Source organism: Zootoca vivipara, chromosome 2, assembly GCF_965207765.1.
Source record: "Zootoca vivipara chromosome 2, rZooViv2.hap1.1, whole genome shotgun sequence".
NCBI lineage: Eukaryota > Metazoa > Chordata > Lepidosauria > Squamata > Lacertidae > Zootoca > Zootoca vivipara.
In genome coordinates this window covers 21,771,233-21,789,780 of record NC_142584.1, presented here as the reverse complement: position 1 = coordinate 21,789,780, position 18,548 = coordinate 21,771,233, and the positions used below count along the sequence as shown (strand labels likewise).

The 18,548-nt window shown below is 44.8% G+C and overlaps 1 protein-coding gene across 2 annotated transcripts in view; it reads left to right on the top strand.

Annotated features, from left to right (window-relative positions):
* The window catches only part of LOC118079656 (uncharacterized), a 52,997-nt gene that overhangs the window by 20,701 nt on the left and 13,748 nt on the right, over positions 1 to 18,548 (top strand). Inside the window, exons 2-3 of one of the 2 annotated variants that reach the window (XM_088661425.1) lie at positions 8,470 to 8,696; positions 14,242 to 14,456. In XM_088661425.1, coding sequence (XP_088517551.1) covers positions 8,536 to 8,696; positions 14,242 to 14,456 — 376 coding nt within the window. In that variant the 5' untranslated portion in view covers positions 8,470 to 8,535. Of the gene's footprint in view, positions 1 to 8,391; positions 8,697 to 14,241; positions 14,457 to 18,548 lie in introns of those variants that run through there. The other variant, XM_088661424.1, reaches the window with a different exon arrangement.

The window sequence follows — 18,548 nt, the reverse complement described above, 5'->3', positions numbered from 1 at the left end:
TACCTTGCATTTTTATGTTGTAAACCAATCTTAAATCTACAGATGAAGGGCAGTATATACAATTAATGAAATAGTAACAATACTATACAGGCATGCCATGGTTCAGGAAGGTCTAGTGTATAAATAAGGGTATAAATTGTAAAATAGTATTAAGTAATAAAGCAGCAGTAGTAAAGTGGCAGTAAAGCAATAGTAAACCAGTAGTGAAGTGGCAGTTAAGTAATGGTAAACCAATAGTAAAGTGGTAGTAAGTTAGTAGTGAAGTGGAGTAGTAGCAGTAAAGTAGTTCAGTAGCAGTAGTAAAGGTTGTCTCTATTTTCATCAGAGAAATGTTGGAGGGTATGTTTGAGTGTTCTTTCCTGGGGGGGGATATTTCCTCATTCTTTGATAATGGCTCTTGCTTGCTTGGATGAAGGATAGGGGTATTTGTGTGTGTAGAAACCACCCTGCTGTACAAAGGTAAATTTTGCATTCATGAAATTTGCTTCTGGTCCTGCCCACCACTGTTATATGGCCCTCACAAGGTCGCCCAGAAGCGAATGTGGCCCTCGGGATGAAAAAGGTTCTCCAGCACTGCCCACAAGCATGAAAATATTAGCCTATTCTCACTGGTATTCAGTGGCACACTTTTACCCGCCAGTCATTTGAAAAGGGAACCAAGGAGCTTGCAAGAAAATGTCTTTTCTGTCCGATTATTTCGATATTTAAAAGGTCAACATTTTGACCTTTTTCTATTCTATGCATTGGGGGTGGGGGTGGAGCCTGACAAAGAAACAACAGAATTCAGTCTTCAGTTCACAAGGAAATAGGGGCATCTCAGGTCAGGTATATAGTTGTGCAATCTTCTCTAAACAGCTTCCCCAAGCATCTGTTTCTAATCCGAAAAGAATTCTTTAAAAAAGAAATCTGTATTTTGGAAAGAAATTGAATACTATCTTGCAGATCCTGTGCGGTTCAGTCTGAAAGATGATCTGTCTGGTTTACGCACAAGAGGGCATTCGGGTGCTGCGTGCAGAACAGATTCATTGACTTTCAAAGCTCTAGTCTGGTTGATATCTTACAGGTTACAACAGATTCCAACAAGTCTTATGTGGCACAGCCGAGGGGAGAGGGGAGGAAGTTTGGATCATGAGCAGCACGTGCTTTATATATGGCACATACTATACCCACAAAACCCCAAGTAACAGCTGCCAGCAGAAGTATCCACTTTTTAATATCTGTAAAACAAGCAAATGGGGGGGGGGAACCACTAAAACTCTTGTCCCACTCCTTTTCTGGAGTTTGCTCTGATTTATCACAAAGGGCAGGTTTTCTGGGGGAAATGCAGAGGGGCAAAGGCAAAACCGCTCCTAGACAACACGCACCTAGACAACATAGTAATAATATAATAATAATAATTTATTATTTATACCCCGCCCATCTGGCTGGGTTTCCCCAGCCACTCTGGGCAGCTTCCAACAGAAAAATAAAATAAAATCTATTAAACATTAAAAGCCTCCCTAAACAGGGCTGCCTTCAGATATCTTCTAAAAATCTGGTAGCTGTTTTCCTCTTTGACATCTGATGGGAGGGCGTTCCACAGGGCGGGCGCCACCACCGAGAAGGCCCTCTGCCTGGTTCCCTGCAACTTGGCTTCTCGCAACGAGGGAACCGCCAGAAGGTCCTCGGCACTGGACCTCAGTGTCCGGGCAGAATTATGGGGGTGGAAACGCTCCTTCAGGTATACTGGACCGAGGCCATAAGGACAGGCGTTGGACCCACACTTTATATGCAGGGGAATAGTGGAAGTGTGGATGAGCCCCAAGAAGTAAGTATCCATTGGGGTTTCTTCATACATTTCTTCATTATATTTTATACCATTTTCCAGGCAAAAACCATTTCCCTCTCCCAAACCAGCTCAGAATAATTAGAACGCAACGCACAATGCTAGTGGCAAGCACTATACATAAATAAGGCACACTCGGTAGTGCTCATTCTTCAGGTTTGCGATATGAGTGGTTGGAATAAAGTTATCTATTTAGACAAGAGCTGTTGTTAGCCTGCAGGCCCAAGTCCCACTGGTTTCAAGAAGGAATTACACACAAAGGTACACAGATACTGCAGCCTGAGTGCTTAATGAGTCTGTAATAATCGTGTCTGTAATTTTAAAAAAAAATGTAGGTAAATACATATATTTATAATCTTTAAGGTACTACGCAGTCATTTCCAAGAAGCCTGATACAAACAAGCAAAACAGTTTGCATTTATTTATCTCTTGTTGACGGTAGTAAACAACTCCTAGGTGGTCTGATGGCCTCCCAAACTGACTGGAAGGATACAAGGGTGCTCCCATGGCCCTTAAAATCTGAACCAGATCAACATCACAAGGGCAAAGCACTTCAAATTTGACGTTTCCTGCCATTTTATCCGGATATCAAATCCAGAAGCCCTTTTAACATCTTCCCCATCTGCTTGTGCCACTGAGTTCATATTGTGGTTTGGGTTTTGTGCCCTGCCGTGCTTGTTGGGCAGTTTAAGGACTGGGTAAGCCGGAGCCAGGAAACACTGAAGAGACTATGGTATGCCCAGAGAATTTCCCCGTCGGTTAAGGAAAGTATGACTTAGCACTGAGGCTATGAGCACCTTCCCTGAAGCAGTTTGGGTTCTTTTCAGCCCCCAAGGCCATGCTGCCCTTGTCATTGAATGATGAGAATATATGATGAGAATATATAACCCTCTGCCGTTGGTATCGTTTCACCATCTTGTTTTGTTTTGTTTTGTTATGAAGCCCCTTCCACAGCTACCCTTTGACGCAAGCCTCAGTGTGTCACCCATTTGCTTTGCCAAAGCAGCTGCTATTACTCCAGCACAGCTGATCAATCTTCCTTCATATAATACTCCCCACCAACAAAATCCACCTCCCCTTCTCTTGCTGGAACATCCACTGCCTTTGGCGGCTCAGTTTCCACACCCGTGGAAAGCACCTCGAGTGCCAAACAAAAGCTCATTTACCAGCCTGAACACATGCTTTCCATTAGTAAAGTCATTAAATCACACATATATTGAATATACCAACTACAGGCTATATAATAGGAGCAATCGGAAACACATTTTAATTTCAAACTCCCCAATAGTCCATGCACCCCCCAGGGCTGGGGGTTGATTTCTTTCAAGCCCACCTTCTCAATTCTTGGTGGGGGGTATTGTTTTTTTTTTAAATGAAGCCTACATTTTACATGTAGGTTTTACCAAATGCCGGAGGTTTTCAACCTTTTTGAGTCCACGGCTCCCTTGACCAACTACATTCTTTCTGCGGCACCCTTGTGGGCCTCAGGAGCCCAGTTATGTCACCCCTTGCCTGCAGAGCCGGCAGCCCCTCACCCTTTTTCGAACACCCTCCCTTGTGGAGTGTTCCCTCAGCCTCTTCTCGTACTCCCTCTACTTGGGAGTCCCTCAGGCAACCTCCACCTTTGCCCCTGTTTTCTGAGCCACCCCCCCTCCCTGCCCTAAAGAGAGGTGCCCTACAGCACTGCACTACAGGGGCCTGGGAAGAGGATGCCCCCAGCCTTAGTGGCCCAAAGGAGACTGGCCAAAGGTGAATGTGAGGCCAGCACCTTGCTCACCTTGCAGGCAACACTGGGCAACGGCAGGCCTGTATGGCAGAAAGGCTTCCCTTCAGCGCCGGGCACTCAGCTCCCAGACAGGCTTTTGCCTGATTGCAGCATCTGGGCTTGACGAGGCATGTGAGCCTCACCTGTTCTGAGCCAACTCCAGCCAAGGAATCACACACCTGCTCCCAGAGCTAGCAAGCCTCACCTGGCCACCTAGGAAGATGGGCTGTGAGCCCTTGCTTGCCTCAGCCTTCTAGGGCAGGTTTGGGTCTCCAGCTGGTTGGTTTTTTTTGGAGTACAACTCCCATCATCCCTAGCTAGCAGGACCAGTGGTCAGGGATGATGAGGAATGTAGTCCAAAAACAGCTGGAGAGCCAAGTTTGGGAAACATTGTCCTAGAGCGTCCCTCCCACTGCTCCCTATGCATCAGAGCCCGCTATGTTCATGGAGACACCCCTCTGGTGTTGGGTCCTGCTGTTCTGGTGCCCGTACACTGACCCCCATCCCCTCGCCATCCTCCGTCATCCCATGAGTACTTCCTACACCAACCTCTCCTTCCCCACCCCCAGCTTGCCAGTCCCAGCTACAGCGCTCATTGAGATCCTCTTCCTCTTCTCCCTCCAGTGTGGTGTGGTGGTTAAGAGCGGTAGACTCGTAATCTGGGGAACCGGGTTCGCGTCTCCGCTCCTCCACATGCAGCTGCTGGGCTAGTCACACTTCTCTGAAGTCTCTCAGCCTCACTCACCTCACAGAGTGTTTGTTGTGGGGGGAGGAAGGGAAAGGAAATTGTTAGTCGCTTTGAGACTCCTTCGGGTAGTGATAAAGCGGGATATCAAATCCAAACTCTTCTTCTTCTCCTCCTCCTCCCTGTTGTCTTGCCAGTTCATGGCATTCCCTAGTTTAAGGGGTAGCTGTTTCTGAAAGACGGAGTATGTAAGATGTGGAATGGAAAGGGGGAAAGGATGGTCAGACAAGTGTTGCAAGGAGAGGAAAGCGCAAGGATGAAACAGAAGGAAACACACAAAAGTGCTCGGTACAAGAGTAGCTCTCCCTATAGATGGCTATTTCAGTTTTAAAAATTTGGTTCTAATGGTGTTTGTTTGTTTGTTTGTTTGTTTGTTTGTTTGTTTGTTTGTTATACTGCCCTTCATCCATAGATATCAGGGTTGTCCACAATGGAATGTCCTATAACTATGATCTATAACTTAGACATTGCTTAGCCAAAAATTTATCCAGCATTTCCCCCTCCCCCAAACCATTCTCCATCAATTAATGTGAATTGCATTCAACGATGATCAAAGGGTTAATTTTTTGTATGCGCTTTCCTTATTTCTTTCTTTCTTTCTTTCTTTCTTTCTTTCTTTCTTTCTTTCTTCTTTCTTTCTTTCCACTACTTTTAAGCTCCCCGTTGCATTTGCACTGGAGTAAAGCACTCAGTCTAAGGCCATTCAGCAATTAAATATGTTCGCAAGGATGATTCGCCAATAGCTTCCGCCAGCCTGCGTTTGATTGTATCAGAGAGATAAGCAGCCCTCAGACACATTGCTTTCAGCGGAGTCACTTTCTACATTCTTCAGTGATTCACCAAGTGCCAATAGATCCATTGATGTCATATTCATTGTTGGACCAGCCCTGAGGGGACAAGCAGCAACGTGAAGCATATTTGACACCAGCTTTCATGCTGAACCTTTCAGGCAGGCCTTCTTTTCAGTCCTGGCTATTTTCCATTTGTCAGGTAGTGACAGAATGTGACAGTTCCGCTACTGCTGTGGGAAAAGGCAACAGAAACCTCATGATAAACAACACCCAGATACCAGCAAAGGCTTATTACAGCAGCAAGAAATAGAACCCTAAAGGTGTATTGTACACTCAAGAGTGTAAGAGCTGGTGTTTTTGTTTTTACCCTAACATGTACAATAGTGAGGGAGATCAGATAGATAGATAGATAGATAGATAGATAGATAGATAGATAGATAGATAGATAGATAGATAGATAGAGAATTGGCCTTCACGGGCTCGCTTGTGTAGCTTTCAAAATTGCTAGGTTACAATAGAGGGGCCTCGAAGGTTAGTCTCCTATGGGATTCCCCCCCCCCCCAATATCACTCAGAATCAGGAAGCTGAACTTTTGGCACAAGCAAAGCACCACGCTCAACAATCATCCTTTTATCCTGTCCTTGAGGGAATATATATTTTAGAAGTCTTGCCCTTTTTACTGGCTCCGGAAAGAGCTGCTTTCAAACAATTTCACACTGAAAGTCCTCTCTCAGAGGCAATATGCCTCTGAATACCAGGTTCTGGGTTTCACAAGTGGCAATCAGGTCCTCTTTGTGGGATTCCTGTATGCATCTGGTTGGCCGCTATGAGAACAGGATGCTGGACATGATCCAGCAGGGTTACTCTTATTCTTTTGTCTGGAGTTATGTTCCCCCGATAAAGTAAACATTTGAAATGGATTACAACAGCAACATGGGAAGGAGGAGGAGTACATAGAAACTTTTTTTAAAAGTTTTTATTTATACTTTTCAAGTTTATAAATTTCAATAGTTTCGCAATCAATTTAACATTTCAAAATTTGACTTCCTTCCCTCTCTTTCTGCTGTTCCTTAATTTTATTTTTAAAAATATCTTCTGCATATCCACTGCAGGTTATTAAAATAATCCTGCTAATGTTCTTATCTGTTTGCAATCTATCTGTAAATATTCAATAAACCATTTCCATTCTTTTATAAAAAGTTTGTTATCTTGATTTCTTATTCTTCCTGTAAGTTTCGCCATTTCTGCATATTCTATAAGTTTTTGTATCCATTCTTACTTTCCTGGGACTTCTGCTTTTTCCCCACTTTTGGTCAAGTAGCATTCTTGCTGCTGTGGTAGCATACATAAATAAATTTCCATACAATTTACGGTACGTAGTTCTGTCCCTATAATTCCCAAAAGAAAAGCTCCTGGGTTTTTTTTTAAATAAAAGTTATTTTGAACCTCCTTTTCAAATCATTATATATCATTTCCAGGTGTACATAGAAACTTAATCCATCTTTAGGTGTGAAAGTAGCCTTAGCTCCTAGATTCATAAAAGCCCGTAAAGAAAGAATAGGAATAAATGTTGATGCTTCTGTTTGTAAAATATTAGTATATGTTTCATACACAGCTGGACATCTTGTGCTTCTTCTGCTTCTGCTTCTGCTTCTGCTGCTTCTTCTTCTTCCTCCTCCTCCTCCTCCTCTTCTTCTTTTTAATTTATTGAAGATTTTATTAGACAAAGAGATTCTTAAAATACATGCAATGCCAACAAAATAACATTCTTATGTTATAAAATTTTAAAGAATATAAATATAAAAAGAAAAGAACGGAAAAGAACAGAAGAAAGAAAGAAAACTAAGAGAAAGAAGAAGAATGAAAGTGTGAATAAAGACATAATGTTATCCACTGTTTGAATCAGGAAAGAAAAGAAACTTTTACAATTTACAATTAAACTATTACTTACACAGTTGTGTGAAGTTGTTTTTTGTTAACTTTATCTAACAAATACTTTATATTGCATGGCTCATTCAACATCTGCCAGAAAGCATTTATTATCGCAGTACCCTTTGAGATATTCCTTAATTATTGACCATTCCTTGTTTACTTCATGTGTTGAATTTCCTCTCACTGCCCCCCGTTCTCCTAGCTAATTGTAAGTACTCTATTAGTTTTGCTTACCATTCGATCTATGAGGGGACGGTTTTGCTTTTCCATTTTCTTGCTATTAAAATCCTTGCTGCAGTTGAGGCATACACGAATAGTGGTCTGTTTCTTTTGGATTTCTCGTGTCATGAGTCTAAATAAGAATGCCTCCAGTTTTTTTGGGGGGGAGAATAAAGTCTTAAACATTTTCTTCAACTCATTATCAATAAGGACATTCTGTGCTTCATCTTATTTAATATGTTCAATCTGCTGGGATATTGTGGGGACTTGGTAGCAGGCTGCATCACAGAAGCTTGAACGAAAGATTCTGGAAGGTTCTGGTAAGTGGTCTGATTTGGCATTCTAGGAAGCGGCAGTTGGTTCAGAGTCGCAAATCCATATGAGTAAGGAGGAAGGATTTCCAGGTATTTCCATAAGACACTGAGGGCTAATGATTAGCCATCATGTCACCTTGCTTACTGCCACAGAGATTTTGAACTGAATCTAGCCATCTCCCCCCCCCCAAAAAAATGGTCTGGTAAGAAATAGGCTCAATGATAAAGGTAAAGGTAAAGGGGGCCCTGACCATCAGGTCCAGTCATGTCCGACTCTGGGGTTGCGGCGCTAATCACGTTCTATAGGCCGAGGGAGCCGGCGTTTGTTCACAGACAGCTTCCAGGTCATGTGGCCAGCATGACAAAGCTACTTCTGGCAAACCAGAGCAGCACACAGAAACGCCGTTTACCTTCCCGCCAGAGCGGTCCCTATTTATCTACTTGCACTTTGATGTGCTTTCGAACTGCTAGGTTGGCAGGAGCTGGGACCAAGCAATGGGAGCTCACCCATCGTGGGGATTCGAACCGCCGACCTTCCAATCAGTAAGCCTAAGAGGCTCAGTGGTTTAGACCACAGCGCCACCTGCGTCCCCCATAGCATACTTAAAACAGCTAAAAACAACCTCAACAATACTAAATGTCTGACCAATTAAGCTACAGTTAAAATATAGCATGGGGACAGTAACAATGTTCATAGTTAGAAGTTCTTATAAAAAGAAACGACTTTGCTTGTAAGTGAAACAGGAGCATGGAGAGGTCTTGGCAAATCATCCTGAGGACAGAATGCAAAGTCTCTTTTTGTGATCAGAGGAGGGAGGAAGAGAGGGGGGAAGAGGAGGTGTTCTACAAAATATCTGTCTCTGTCTCCTGTTGCTCAGCTCCCTAGCAGATACTGCTGACGCCATTTTCACTCTGGTTCCTGGAGAGTCCATCGCAAGAGTGTGATGAGCACTGAAGACCTCATGTTTGGTTCAGGATCCGTCATCCTCCGTGGCTCCTCTGACAGAAATGCCAGGCTCTGGACCCCAGAAGGAAAATTGGTCCAGGGTCCTGCCCATCAAAAGAGATGGAGCCTGAAAAAACCATCAATATATGCCCATTCCAGGTAAGTTTTTCTTTGCTACAGTTTCAATCATCTTCTCTTGCGGCGTGTCCATATCACTTCGCATTCCTTCCACTCTGTAGAGTTGTCTTGAGCACAAGGATCGAAACAGCAGTCTTCCCACCTGGGAATTTTGAGGGGCAGGGCTGGTCCTCAATCATGGATTGAATATTCATGTGTTCAGTCAACTGCCTGAACATGTCTGTCGCAATGTCTGTGGTATCCTGGAAGAATCCTCTAGAGCCACAATCTTCCATCTTGGCTTCCCAGATGTTGCACTCCAGTTCCCATCACCCATGACTATTTGCTAAACTGGTTGGGGGTACTGGGAGTTGTAGTCTAACAACATCTAAGGATCTAAGACTGAAGAACAGTGCTGTAGAGCAGGCATCCCCAAACTTCGGCCCTCCAGATGTTTTGGACTACAGTCCCCATCATCCCTGACCACTGGTCCTGTTAACTAGGGATCATGGGAGTTGTAGGCCAAAACATCTGGAGGGCCGCAGTTTGGGGATGCCCGCTGTAGAGGAATACTGCGGGTATGGAATCAACGTATTCTGCCCTCCACTGTGCCCCAGATGCCTACAAACACTACGCAAATGTTATGCATGCTTCTGTATCCATATTAGCATATATGCAAACCCTTTCACTTTATTCAAGTGTCTTGAAGAACTGCTCTACAAATCTGGAGCTGATAAAGAATACGTTGAATCAATACATATTCATAGCTGCCAAGTTATCCCCTTTTTTAAGGGAAATTCCATTATGCTGAATAGGCTTCCTCGTGAGAAAAGGGAAAACTTGGCAGCTATGCATATTTGCAGACCCTGTGATTTTTTAAAAAATAGAGCATTTGTGTAAAGAATATATTAATTAAGGCCATAGATATCCTTTTAAAGAGAACAAATAATGTACTAACCTACATAACTAGGGGCAAAATCAATATACAAGATTAATTTGACCCAGGCAGGCTATCAAAATGCTTTATAGATCTGACATGATTCAGACTTCTTTATTGTGCCAAAGGTTTAACCCAGGTTTCATAAGGCGCCTGGTTTATCATTTTGAGAGGGTGTCCTCTCTATGAAAACAACTGAGGCTGTGTGTGCCCACGCAGTGTCAACAAATGGAGCCCTATCGTCCTGAGTCCTTTGTGTTCTTTCTCGCAAGATTCAGTTGCATCAAGGGAAAATCAGCTTCATATGTTTACAAAGGAAAAGGTCAGTTTAAGGAAATGATGCCAACAAATGTGGTCTGAGAAGTTTGAATTAAGTCCATGAAAAGACATACAAATATGATTTTCATTCAGAGACACAGAGGAGTCCATGAAGTTTTCCCCTTCCCCCTCCCCCTAGGAGGCACCATTTCCCCAAAGGTTTGCTGCTGTTACTCCCCCACATATTCTCCCTAGAATGGAGATAAGAGGAAGGTATATCCAGCAAGGGACAAACAAAAAACCTTATGGGTCCATCTTTCCTGCAAGGAAGAGCTGAATAAATACCATATATTTAAAGCACAGCCCCACTTCCCATCACAAGAATCCCTCACAAAGCTACAGTTCCCAGCACTCTTGAGAAACTATAGTTCCAGGGATTCTTTGAGGGGGAAATGTGTTTTAAATATATACCATGGGTAGGCAAACTAAAGCCCAGGGGCCGGATCCGGCCCAATCGCCTTCTAAATCCGGTCCGGGAATCAACGTGTTTTTACATGAGTAGAATGTGTCCTTTTATTTGCATCTCTGGGTTATTTGTGGGGCATAGGAATTCGCTCATTTCCCCCCCCCCCAAAAAAATATAGTCCGCCCCCCCACAAGGTCTGAGGGGGCAGTGGACCGGCCCCCTGCTGAAAAAGTTTGCTGACCCCTGCTGTGTACAAAGGGGAATAGTGAACTGAGAGGGGAAATCCTTTGCGTTTCAGCCAAAATGACCTCCCACTGAACGGGCCACATAATGGACAAAACACTGCATTGCCTATAACCATTGAACAGGATATATGACAATAGACTGCGGTGTTACGAAAGCCATTGGCAAATTTTATAGCACAACCTTTGAAAATCATCAGGTTTTCAAGTTGATGTTGCCACCAAAAGAGGCGGTTTTAGGGTAACATGACTGGTTCAGCCACACTGGGCAGCACACTGCAGCCCAAAGTCCGCCACTGTTACCAACCAGGTTGTGTAAATTCTTCGTTCAGGAAAGCAGTTCAAGCATGTGTTGTACCATGCATGCTGTGCCCACAAGAAACAAATGGAACTTTTTCAGTGGGCTCAGTAGGCAGACAGCACAGCATTAAGGTTTTTTTATTTTAAAAAGTGTTTTAAAAAAACACATATAAAGTTGAATGTTATTGCACAGCTCATAGATTGTTATTATTTTTTAAAAAAAAACCTGAGACAATGTTCTACAGTGGTGCCTCGACTTACGAATTTAATCCGTTCTAAAGGCACCTTCGTAGGTCAAAAAATTCGTAAGTCGAAAAGCGCCATTGGAAACGCGATTTCCCATAGGAATGCATTGGAAACGGAAAAATTTGTAAGTCGAAGCAACCCCATCTAAAAATTCATAAGTCGAAAAAAACCCTATCTAAATCCGCCGCGGTATCCGTTCGGATGTTGAGAAATTCGTAAGCGTGCGGCCATTTGCCCCACTCGTAAGTCGAAAAATTCGGTTGTCGAGTCGTTCATAAGTCAAAGTACCACTGTATATCTAACTGTGGGTTGTTTATGCACAAAGAGGCGTTCTGAGTTCTGCGGTGAGATTTTGATTCTGACATTTCAGTGATGAACCTTGAGGTCGGTCAAGGGGATTCAACAAATCCCAAACAGCGAAATCTGAAAAATTCTCAACCTTTTGTAAACTTGCATTTCGGCTCTGAACGTGCTGCTGACCTTGGGACCTGGAATTCCACATGCAGCAGCTGATGAGATTTCTCTGACAGTAAGAATGTTTCCAAGCTGGCAACCTTGCAGAAAGCAAATTTACAGCACTTCCTCAAGAGCACAGCCTAGCCAGGGATCCCACAGACATTCTGCTCCCGAGGCAGTTGTTGCCGGGTGGGTTTTATGTGCAAAATGGCCCTGCAGAGCTTTTCTCCCCCCTCCCCAAGTTCTTGTTCCAAACTGGCATTTAAACATGTTGCTCTCTCTGCCATTTTGCTCAAGAAAAGCACTGGAGGGCTTCCCAGGAATAAGAAAAGCAGACACATAGTGGTACGGTGATCTTACTAAGCTGGCATTTCCCTCTTAACTGTATGTCCTGTAGCATCGTTTTTATCTGTGGGTGAACTTTGCCAAGTCACGTAGGCTCTGCACTTCAAGAGAGGTTATTATTTATGCTCCTAACTGATGCACACATTTCTGAAGAGGATATAAGTGACTTCAAACCAGTGGAGGCTACTCCATGAGGACCAATGGGTCATTGCCCCACCGGTCTGCCCCCAAGCGGCCTCCACCTGCCTATAGAATCATAGAATCATAGACTTGTCCATACAATTGTGACTTGTCCAAAGTTATCAGGTGACTCTGTAATTGAACTGGGGTTTGATCTCAAGTCTCCGAAGTCTAGCACATTTATCAACTGGCCCACAACCTTCTCCCCGCAGAATATGTTACACTGAAAACAGCTGCAATTAGTTATAACGTGAAAGCTATTTCTTCTGCAGTCTTCCTCATTATCAAGTCTGGGCTGTGGGGGATAAATGAATTTGTTAAATCACACACACACACACACGTGACACTTTTATACTATGGCAGTAGGTGTAGCTTGGTATGTTCTCTATATATACGTAGGATCCTTATTTGCTATGCTCCAAAATCTGAACTTAACTTTTTTTGGAAAGCAATTATTATGTAGTAGTTATTTATAGAAGTGTGTGCACTGTGCTTATGACAGCATTGAAATGAGAGGGTGGCTGGAGAGGGGGGAAACGTCAGAAATTGCTCTTTAGTCGAAATGCAAACTCACCTTAGCCTCTTGGGATTTGCAAGTGAGGAAGAGTTCTCTCTTGTGCTCAGGTCCCACTTACAGGTTTCCCACAGCCATCTGTGGTCTGTGGCCACTGTGAGAAGTGGGTGCTGGACCAGACAGGCCTTTGTTCTGGTCCAGCAGGGCTCTGCTTATGCCCTCCAGATCTGGGCTTCCATGCATGGACCTCCATCTCTATGATACCCTGTGAATGCACTATAGCAGGCACCCCCAAACTTCGGCCCTCCAGATGTTTTGGACTACAGTTCCCATCTTCCCCGACCACTGGTCCTGTTAGCTAGGGATCATGGGAGTTGTAGGCCAAAACATACGGAGGGCTGCAGTTTGGGGATGCCTGCACTATAGCATACCCACTTAGCCCTTGTGGCTCCGCAAGGCAGGGACAGGGGCATAAAACACCAACCGTCTGCCTGGTGAATAACTGGCCACCATTAAGCATCTCTTCGTTAAGGAACACCAGGTATAATACTTGTACAGAATCCCTACAAGGGTACCTGACAATACTACTTGCAAGTGAGTCGTACAGTTGTGCACATTTACACATACTGTACTTTTTTTTAATGTGCAGTTATTTTTAAATTGCTTATTTTATTTATATTTCGGTTAAACGGTCTCTCAGCTTGTGTTCCACGTTGGCTTTCGTTAATCTTTTGAATGACTGTATGAGATGTGTTCTTTGTAAATGGCAAAACAAGAGTCTACAATATGTAGACATTTAAGTTAACAATGTTTTGTTTGTTTGTTTGTTTGCATGAAACGGGATATAAGCATAAGTGTGTGTGTGTGTGTGTGTGTGTGTGTGTGTGTGTGTGTGTACATACCTCTCTCGCCCTGATCTAGCCACAGTGATCCATGCGACGGTCACCTCCAGGCTTGATTATTGTAACTCGCTCTATGCGGGGCTGCCCTTGAAGCTGACCCAGAAACTCCAGCGGGTGCAGAATGCCGCGGCGGGGCTCCTAACGGGGTCCCAGCCGCGGGATCACATTCATCCAGTGCTTTACCAGCTGCACTGGCTCCCGGTGGAGTACAGGATCAGGTTTAAGGTGCTGGTTTTGACCTTTAAAGCCCTATGCGGCTTGGGACCCTCGTACCTACGGGACCGCCTCTCCTGGTATGCCCCGCGGAGGACCTTAAGGTCCACAAACAACAATATTCTGGAGATCCCGAGCCATAAGGTGGCTAGATTGGCCTCTACTAGGGCCAGGGCCTTTTCAGTATTGGCCCCAACTTGATGGAACGCTCTTTCACAGGGGACCAGGGCCCTGCGGGATTTGTCATCTTTCCGCAGGGCCTGCAAGACAGAGCTGTTCTGCCTGCGTTTTTCCTCCCTCACGGCTTGAATTTGACTACTCAAAATGAGGCTGCATTTTAAATTTTAATACTGTATTTTAATCTGTATTTTAATTAATTGCTTTTTATGTTTTATTGTAATTTTATTGGTGTGAGCCGTCCTGAGCCCCGGGCGGGGTATAAATAAATATTATTATTATTATTATTATTATTATTATTATTATTATTATTATATAAAACACATTAAATCCCCACCCCCTTTGGATTAGAAACCCATGGAGTCACATCCGAGGTGAGAGAAAAGAGAATAAAAAGAAAAGGGCTTTTGCCACGCTGCCGATCCTTGAGGAGGGACAACTCTTCAGTGTAAACGAGCCTCTCAAAAGTACAGAGCAAGAGACCGTTGAGCCAGCACAGCATGGGAGCAGCGGCAGGGATGCGGCAAAGGACAGCAAGCTGGAGGCCAAGGGGCAGCAGGAGCCAGGTAAGCAAGAGTTTGTTGTGCCTAGAAACTTCCTCACAGAACTGGCATGTATAGCTACTGTAAAGGTAAAGGGACCCCTGACCATTAGGTCCAGTCATGACCGACTCTGGGGTTGCGGCGCTCATCTCGCGTTATTGGCCGAGGGAGCCGGCGTACAGCTTCCGGGTCATGTGGCCAGCATGACTAAGCCGCTTCTGGCGAACCAGAGCATCACATGGAAACGCCGTTTACCTTCCCACTGCCGCAGTACCTATTTGTCTACTTGCACTTGACGTGCTTTCGAACTGCTAGGTTGGCAGGAGCTGAGACCGAGCAACGGGAGCTCACCCCGTCACGGGGATTCGAACCTCGGACCTTCTGATCGGCAAGCCCTAGGCTCAGTGGTTTAACCCACAGCTCCACCCGTGTCCCTATATAGCTACTGTAGGAGAATAGTAAAGGACCCCTGTATGGTTAAGTCCAGTCAAAGGCGACTATGGGGTTGTGGTGCTCATCTCGCTTTTCTGGCTGAGGGAGCCGGCGTTTGTCCACAGACAGCTTTCTGGGTCATGTGGCCAGCATGACTAAACCGCTTCTGGCGCACAGAACACTGTGATAAGTGCCAGAGCACACAGAAATGCTGTTTAGCTTCCTGACACAGTGGTACCTATTTATCTACTTGCACTGGCAACTGCTAGGTTGGCAGGAGCTGGGACAGAGCAACAGGAGTTCTGCTTGCAGCTGTTATAGTAATGTGCAGAAAGGCAAGGTCCCTTCTAACTCTATAATTCTATGAGAGGAAAGGGGGATCACTCATACCCAACCTCCATACTTTTATTATCAGGTATGAAAGTTTCCTCCTCTGTTGGCCATTGCATGGAGAGATGTGCAGCCCGCCCCCCTACCCCAACAGGGTTTCCTTCGGCAAAACCCACTCTTTAACGCTCAATCGGAACAAATGGCAATTCGGGTTTTTGCAAGATTGTCGTTTGTTCCGACCCAGCTGTAAAGAGCAGGTTTTCACAGGGAAAGTGCCTGGGCAAAAAAAGAAAAAGCACCCAGACAATTGGTAGAGCATGAGAGTCTTAATCTCAGGGTTGTGGGTTCAAGTCCCACATTGGGCAAAAGGATTCCTGCATTGCAGGGGGTTGGACCAGATCAGGGTATCCCAAACTTGGGTCTCTAGCTGATTTTAAACTACAACTTCTATCATCCCTAGCTAGCAGGACTAGTGGTCAGGGATGAGGGGGATTGTAGTCCAAAAACAGCTGGAGACCCAAGTTTGGGGAACCCTGGACTAGATTTTCCTCGTAGTCCCTTCCAACTCTACAATTCTATGATTCTATGGACTGGCACCTAGAAATGCGGGGCAAATGTAAGTGTGGGTGAGCCCTCAGTTCACATTTCCCATGTAGCACTACAAAACATGCACCATGCCATCATCATGCCTTGAGTCTCCCTGTCCTCGGTAAGCTGTAGCCAATGACATGGGGCATTACAAACAAAGGGGAGACAAGACTGTAAAGGAGCTGCTGCTTTCAGCGGTAACTCTCCGTAACACACAGTCTCCACGACATGCAGCCAAGCTAATCAAATTCCAGAAAGAAAATTGTCTTAGGCACACACACACACCAGCCAACACCCAGTGGGTTGTTCAGTTCTTTCCACCAGAGTACAGTCTGCCGGCATGGTTGTTTTTTTAAGAACAACAGCAACCCAGGAAGTCACAGTTCCCAAAGCCTTTGAGAGAAAGGAATGCAGAGTCTCTGTCCAGATCTCAAGTCCTTGTTCATTCAGAACTCTCGTGGCAGCCAGCAGGCAAATATCTGAAATATTAGACATATGAAACGGTAGGATTTCACACCAGGATGGAGTTAGCAACAGATGGTTCTAACAGGCAGACAGCCTCCTGCAACTGCCAAGCTATTCAATAGATTGCAAAGGCCTGACATATTGCTAAGAAGCAGACAGGGACCACACTGCCCTTTTCATGCGAGGAATGCACAGCTGTAGAAAGGGAGGTTTGGGTTCATTTTGTACAATGCGTTTTGTACAATATGAATTTCATATTAGCCTCCATGGCAGGGCAGTATGAAGAATCCCGCTAATATTCATCATAAATAATACACACACACATGATTTTTCTCCTTTATGCGTGCTGCCAAAGTCCTCTGGGCACATACAAGCAATCTAATTAAATACATACCAAGGAATAAAGGAACACTGCCTGGTGAAATTCTTACCTGGGGAATGCAGAGGAAGGATATACACATACTTGCATTAAACTCAGCTCCTAGCCATTAGCCAGACAAGGAGCTCTGCAATTCTCAAATGCTTGCAAGCCCCCTCCTGAGAGAATGTGTAAATTAGTTACATGGATTTGCATAAACACATGTTAGTGTTTGTAGTTGTCCTAGGAAACTCACCACTCCCTGCATCCTATTCTTAATCATTTAATGGGCTAATGGAGAGGATGCTGACTGTATGAAATCTTTAAAAAATACTTATTATTTTTCTTAATTAAGAATTGTTACAGGCAGTAGGCTCTGGCCATAACATGCATTTCCTCTTCTTTAGTCCTAACTAGTATCTCATCTGCCTCCTTATCACACAGCTTGCCTTTCTTGGTGCTCCCACAAATTATAACTAATAAGGCCACATTTGCACTGTACATTTAAAGCAGTATCATACCACTTTAAACAGTTTGTGGTCCGCCCTCCACAAAGAGCCCTGATTTGTTCAGGCTGCAGAGAGCTACACTTCCCAGACTTCTCTGGGAAATCGTGTCCTCCCTCAAAGAGGGCAAGTGTTGCAGTGAGACCTGCCTACCAAACCATAGCTGCCAAGTTTTCCCTTTTCTCGTGAGGAAGCCTATTCAGCATAAGAGAAAATCCCTTAAAATAAGGGATAACTTGGCAGCTATGAACCAAACCCTTGTGTTGTTAGTGGGTATGATTGGATAGCCACAACACCCGGTTGGTAGGTCCCTTGATGCTGGGTTTAATCTGACCAATGGGACGCTAGCCAAATAAGGGACCTATATACGCCAATGCACGTGACCCTGAGCTTTCTCTCTTGGTCAGTGCATCGGAACACCCACCCACCTCTCCCTATATTTAGGGCTTGCGCACTTGACCTTGCTATGCTGTCATGTGTCGCCTGTTGTTGGGACAGGGGCACGACAGGAATTTCCCCCACTTGGCTGATTGGCTGGTGCCATTTGGGTTTTGCATGCCGCGTAGCAAATCATCACAACTTGTAAGGTTGCAGATAGGCTCTGGTTCAGGTGATAGGGATGGGAGAACGTTCTCACCATCCCTATGTGAAGGGTATTCCGTTAAAGGAATCCAGGGACTCAAATGGTTTGGTCAACCCTGCAAGTGGTTGTGCTCATGCCTGAGTCCAGGGGGACATCTGGGTGGTGGACATAGCATGTCCCCAGCTTTCTCCCATTCCAGGTGTTCACCCTTGGCTGACCTACGATAGAGCTCTGGGTCAGCGCTACCTGCAGCAGTGCAGGGAGCTAGTCAAACCAGAGCCTATGCAACCACTCACTTGCTGTAATCAATAAAGCGGTGGCCTAAATTCTGCCAAAAACCAAACTAAAATTTGAGTCTTGTCTGAATTTATTTAAGGGGGAGGTTAAAAGGTCCGAACATGCAAGAGGGATTGACTATTCAACTACTCCGGGAATTGTAGCTCCGCAAAGGGAATAGGGGTCTCTAAACCCCCTTCATGGATCAATGCCTTGTCGTGGCGAAGGGGCTTGAATAACTCAGAGAAGCTATGAGCTATGCCATGCAGGGCCACCCAAGATGGACAGGTCATAGTGGAGAGTTTTGACTAAACGTGATCCACCTGGAGAAGGATCTGGCAAGCCACTCCAGTATCCCTGCCAAGAAAACTCCATGGACAAAGACAACAGGCATATAAAAGTTATGACGCTGGAAGATGAGCCCCTCAGGTCGGAAGGCGTCCAACATGCTACTGAGGAAGAGCGGAGGACAAGTACAAGTAGATTCAGAGCTGATGAAGCGGCTGGGCCAAAGCCGAAAGGACGCTCAGTTGCGGATATGCCTGGAAGCAAAAGGAAAGTCCGATGCTGTAAAGAAA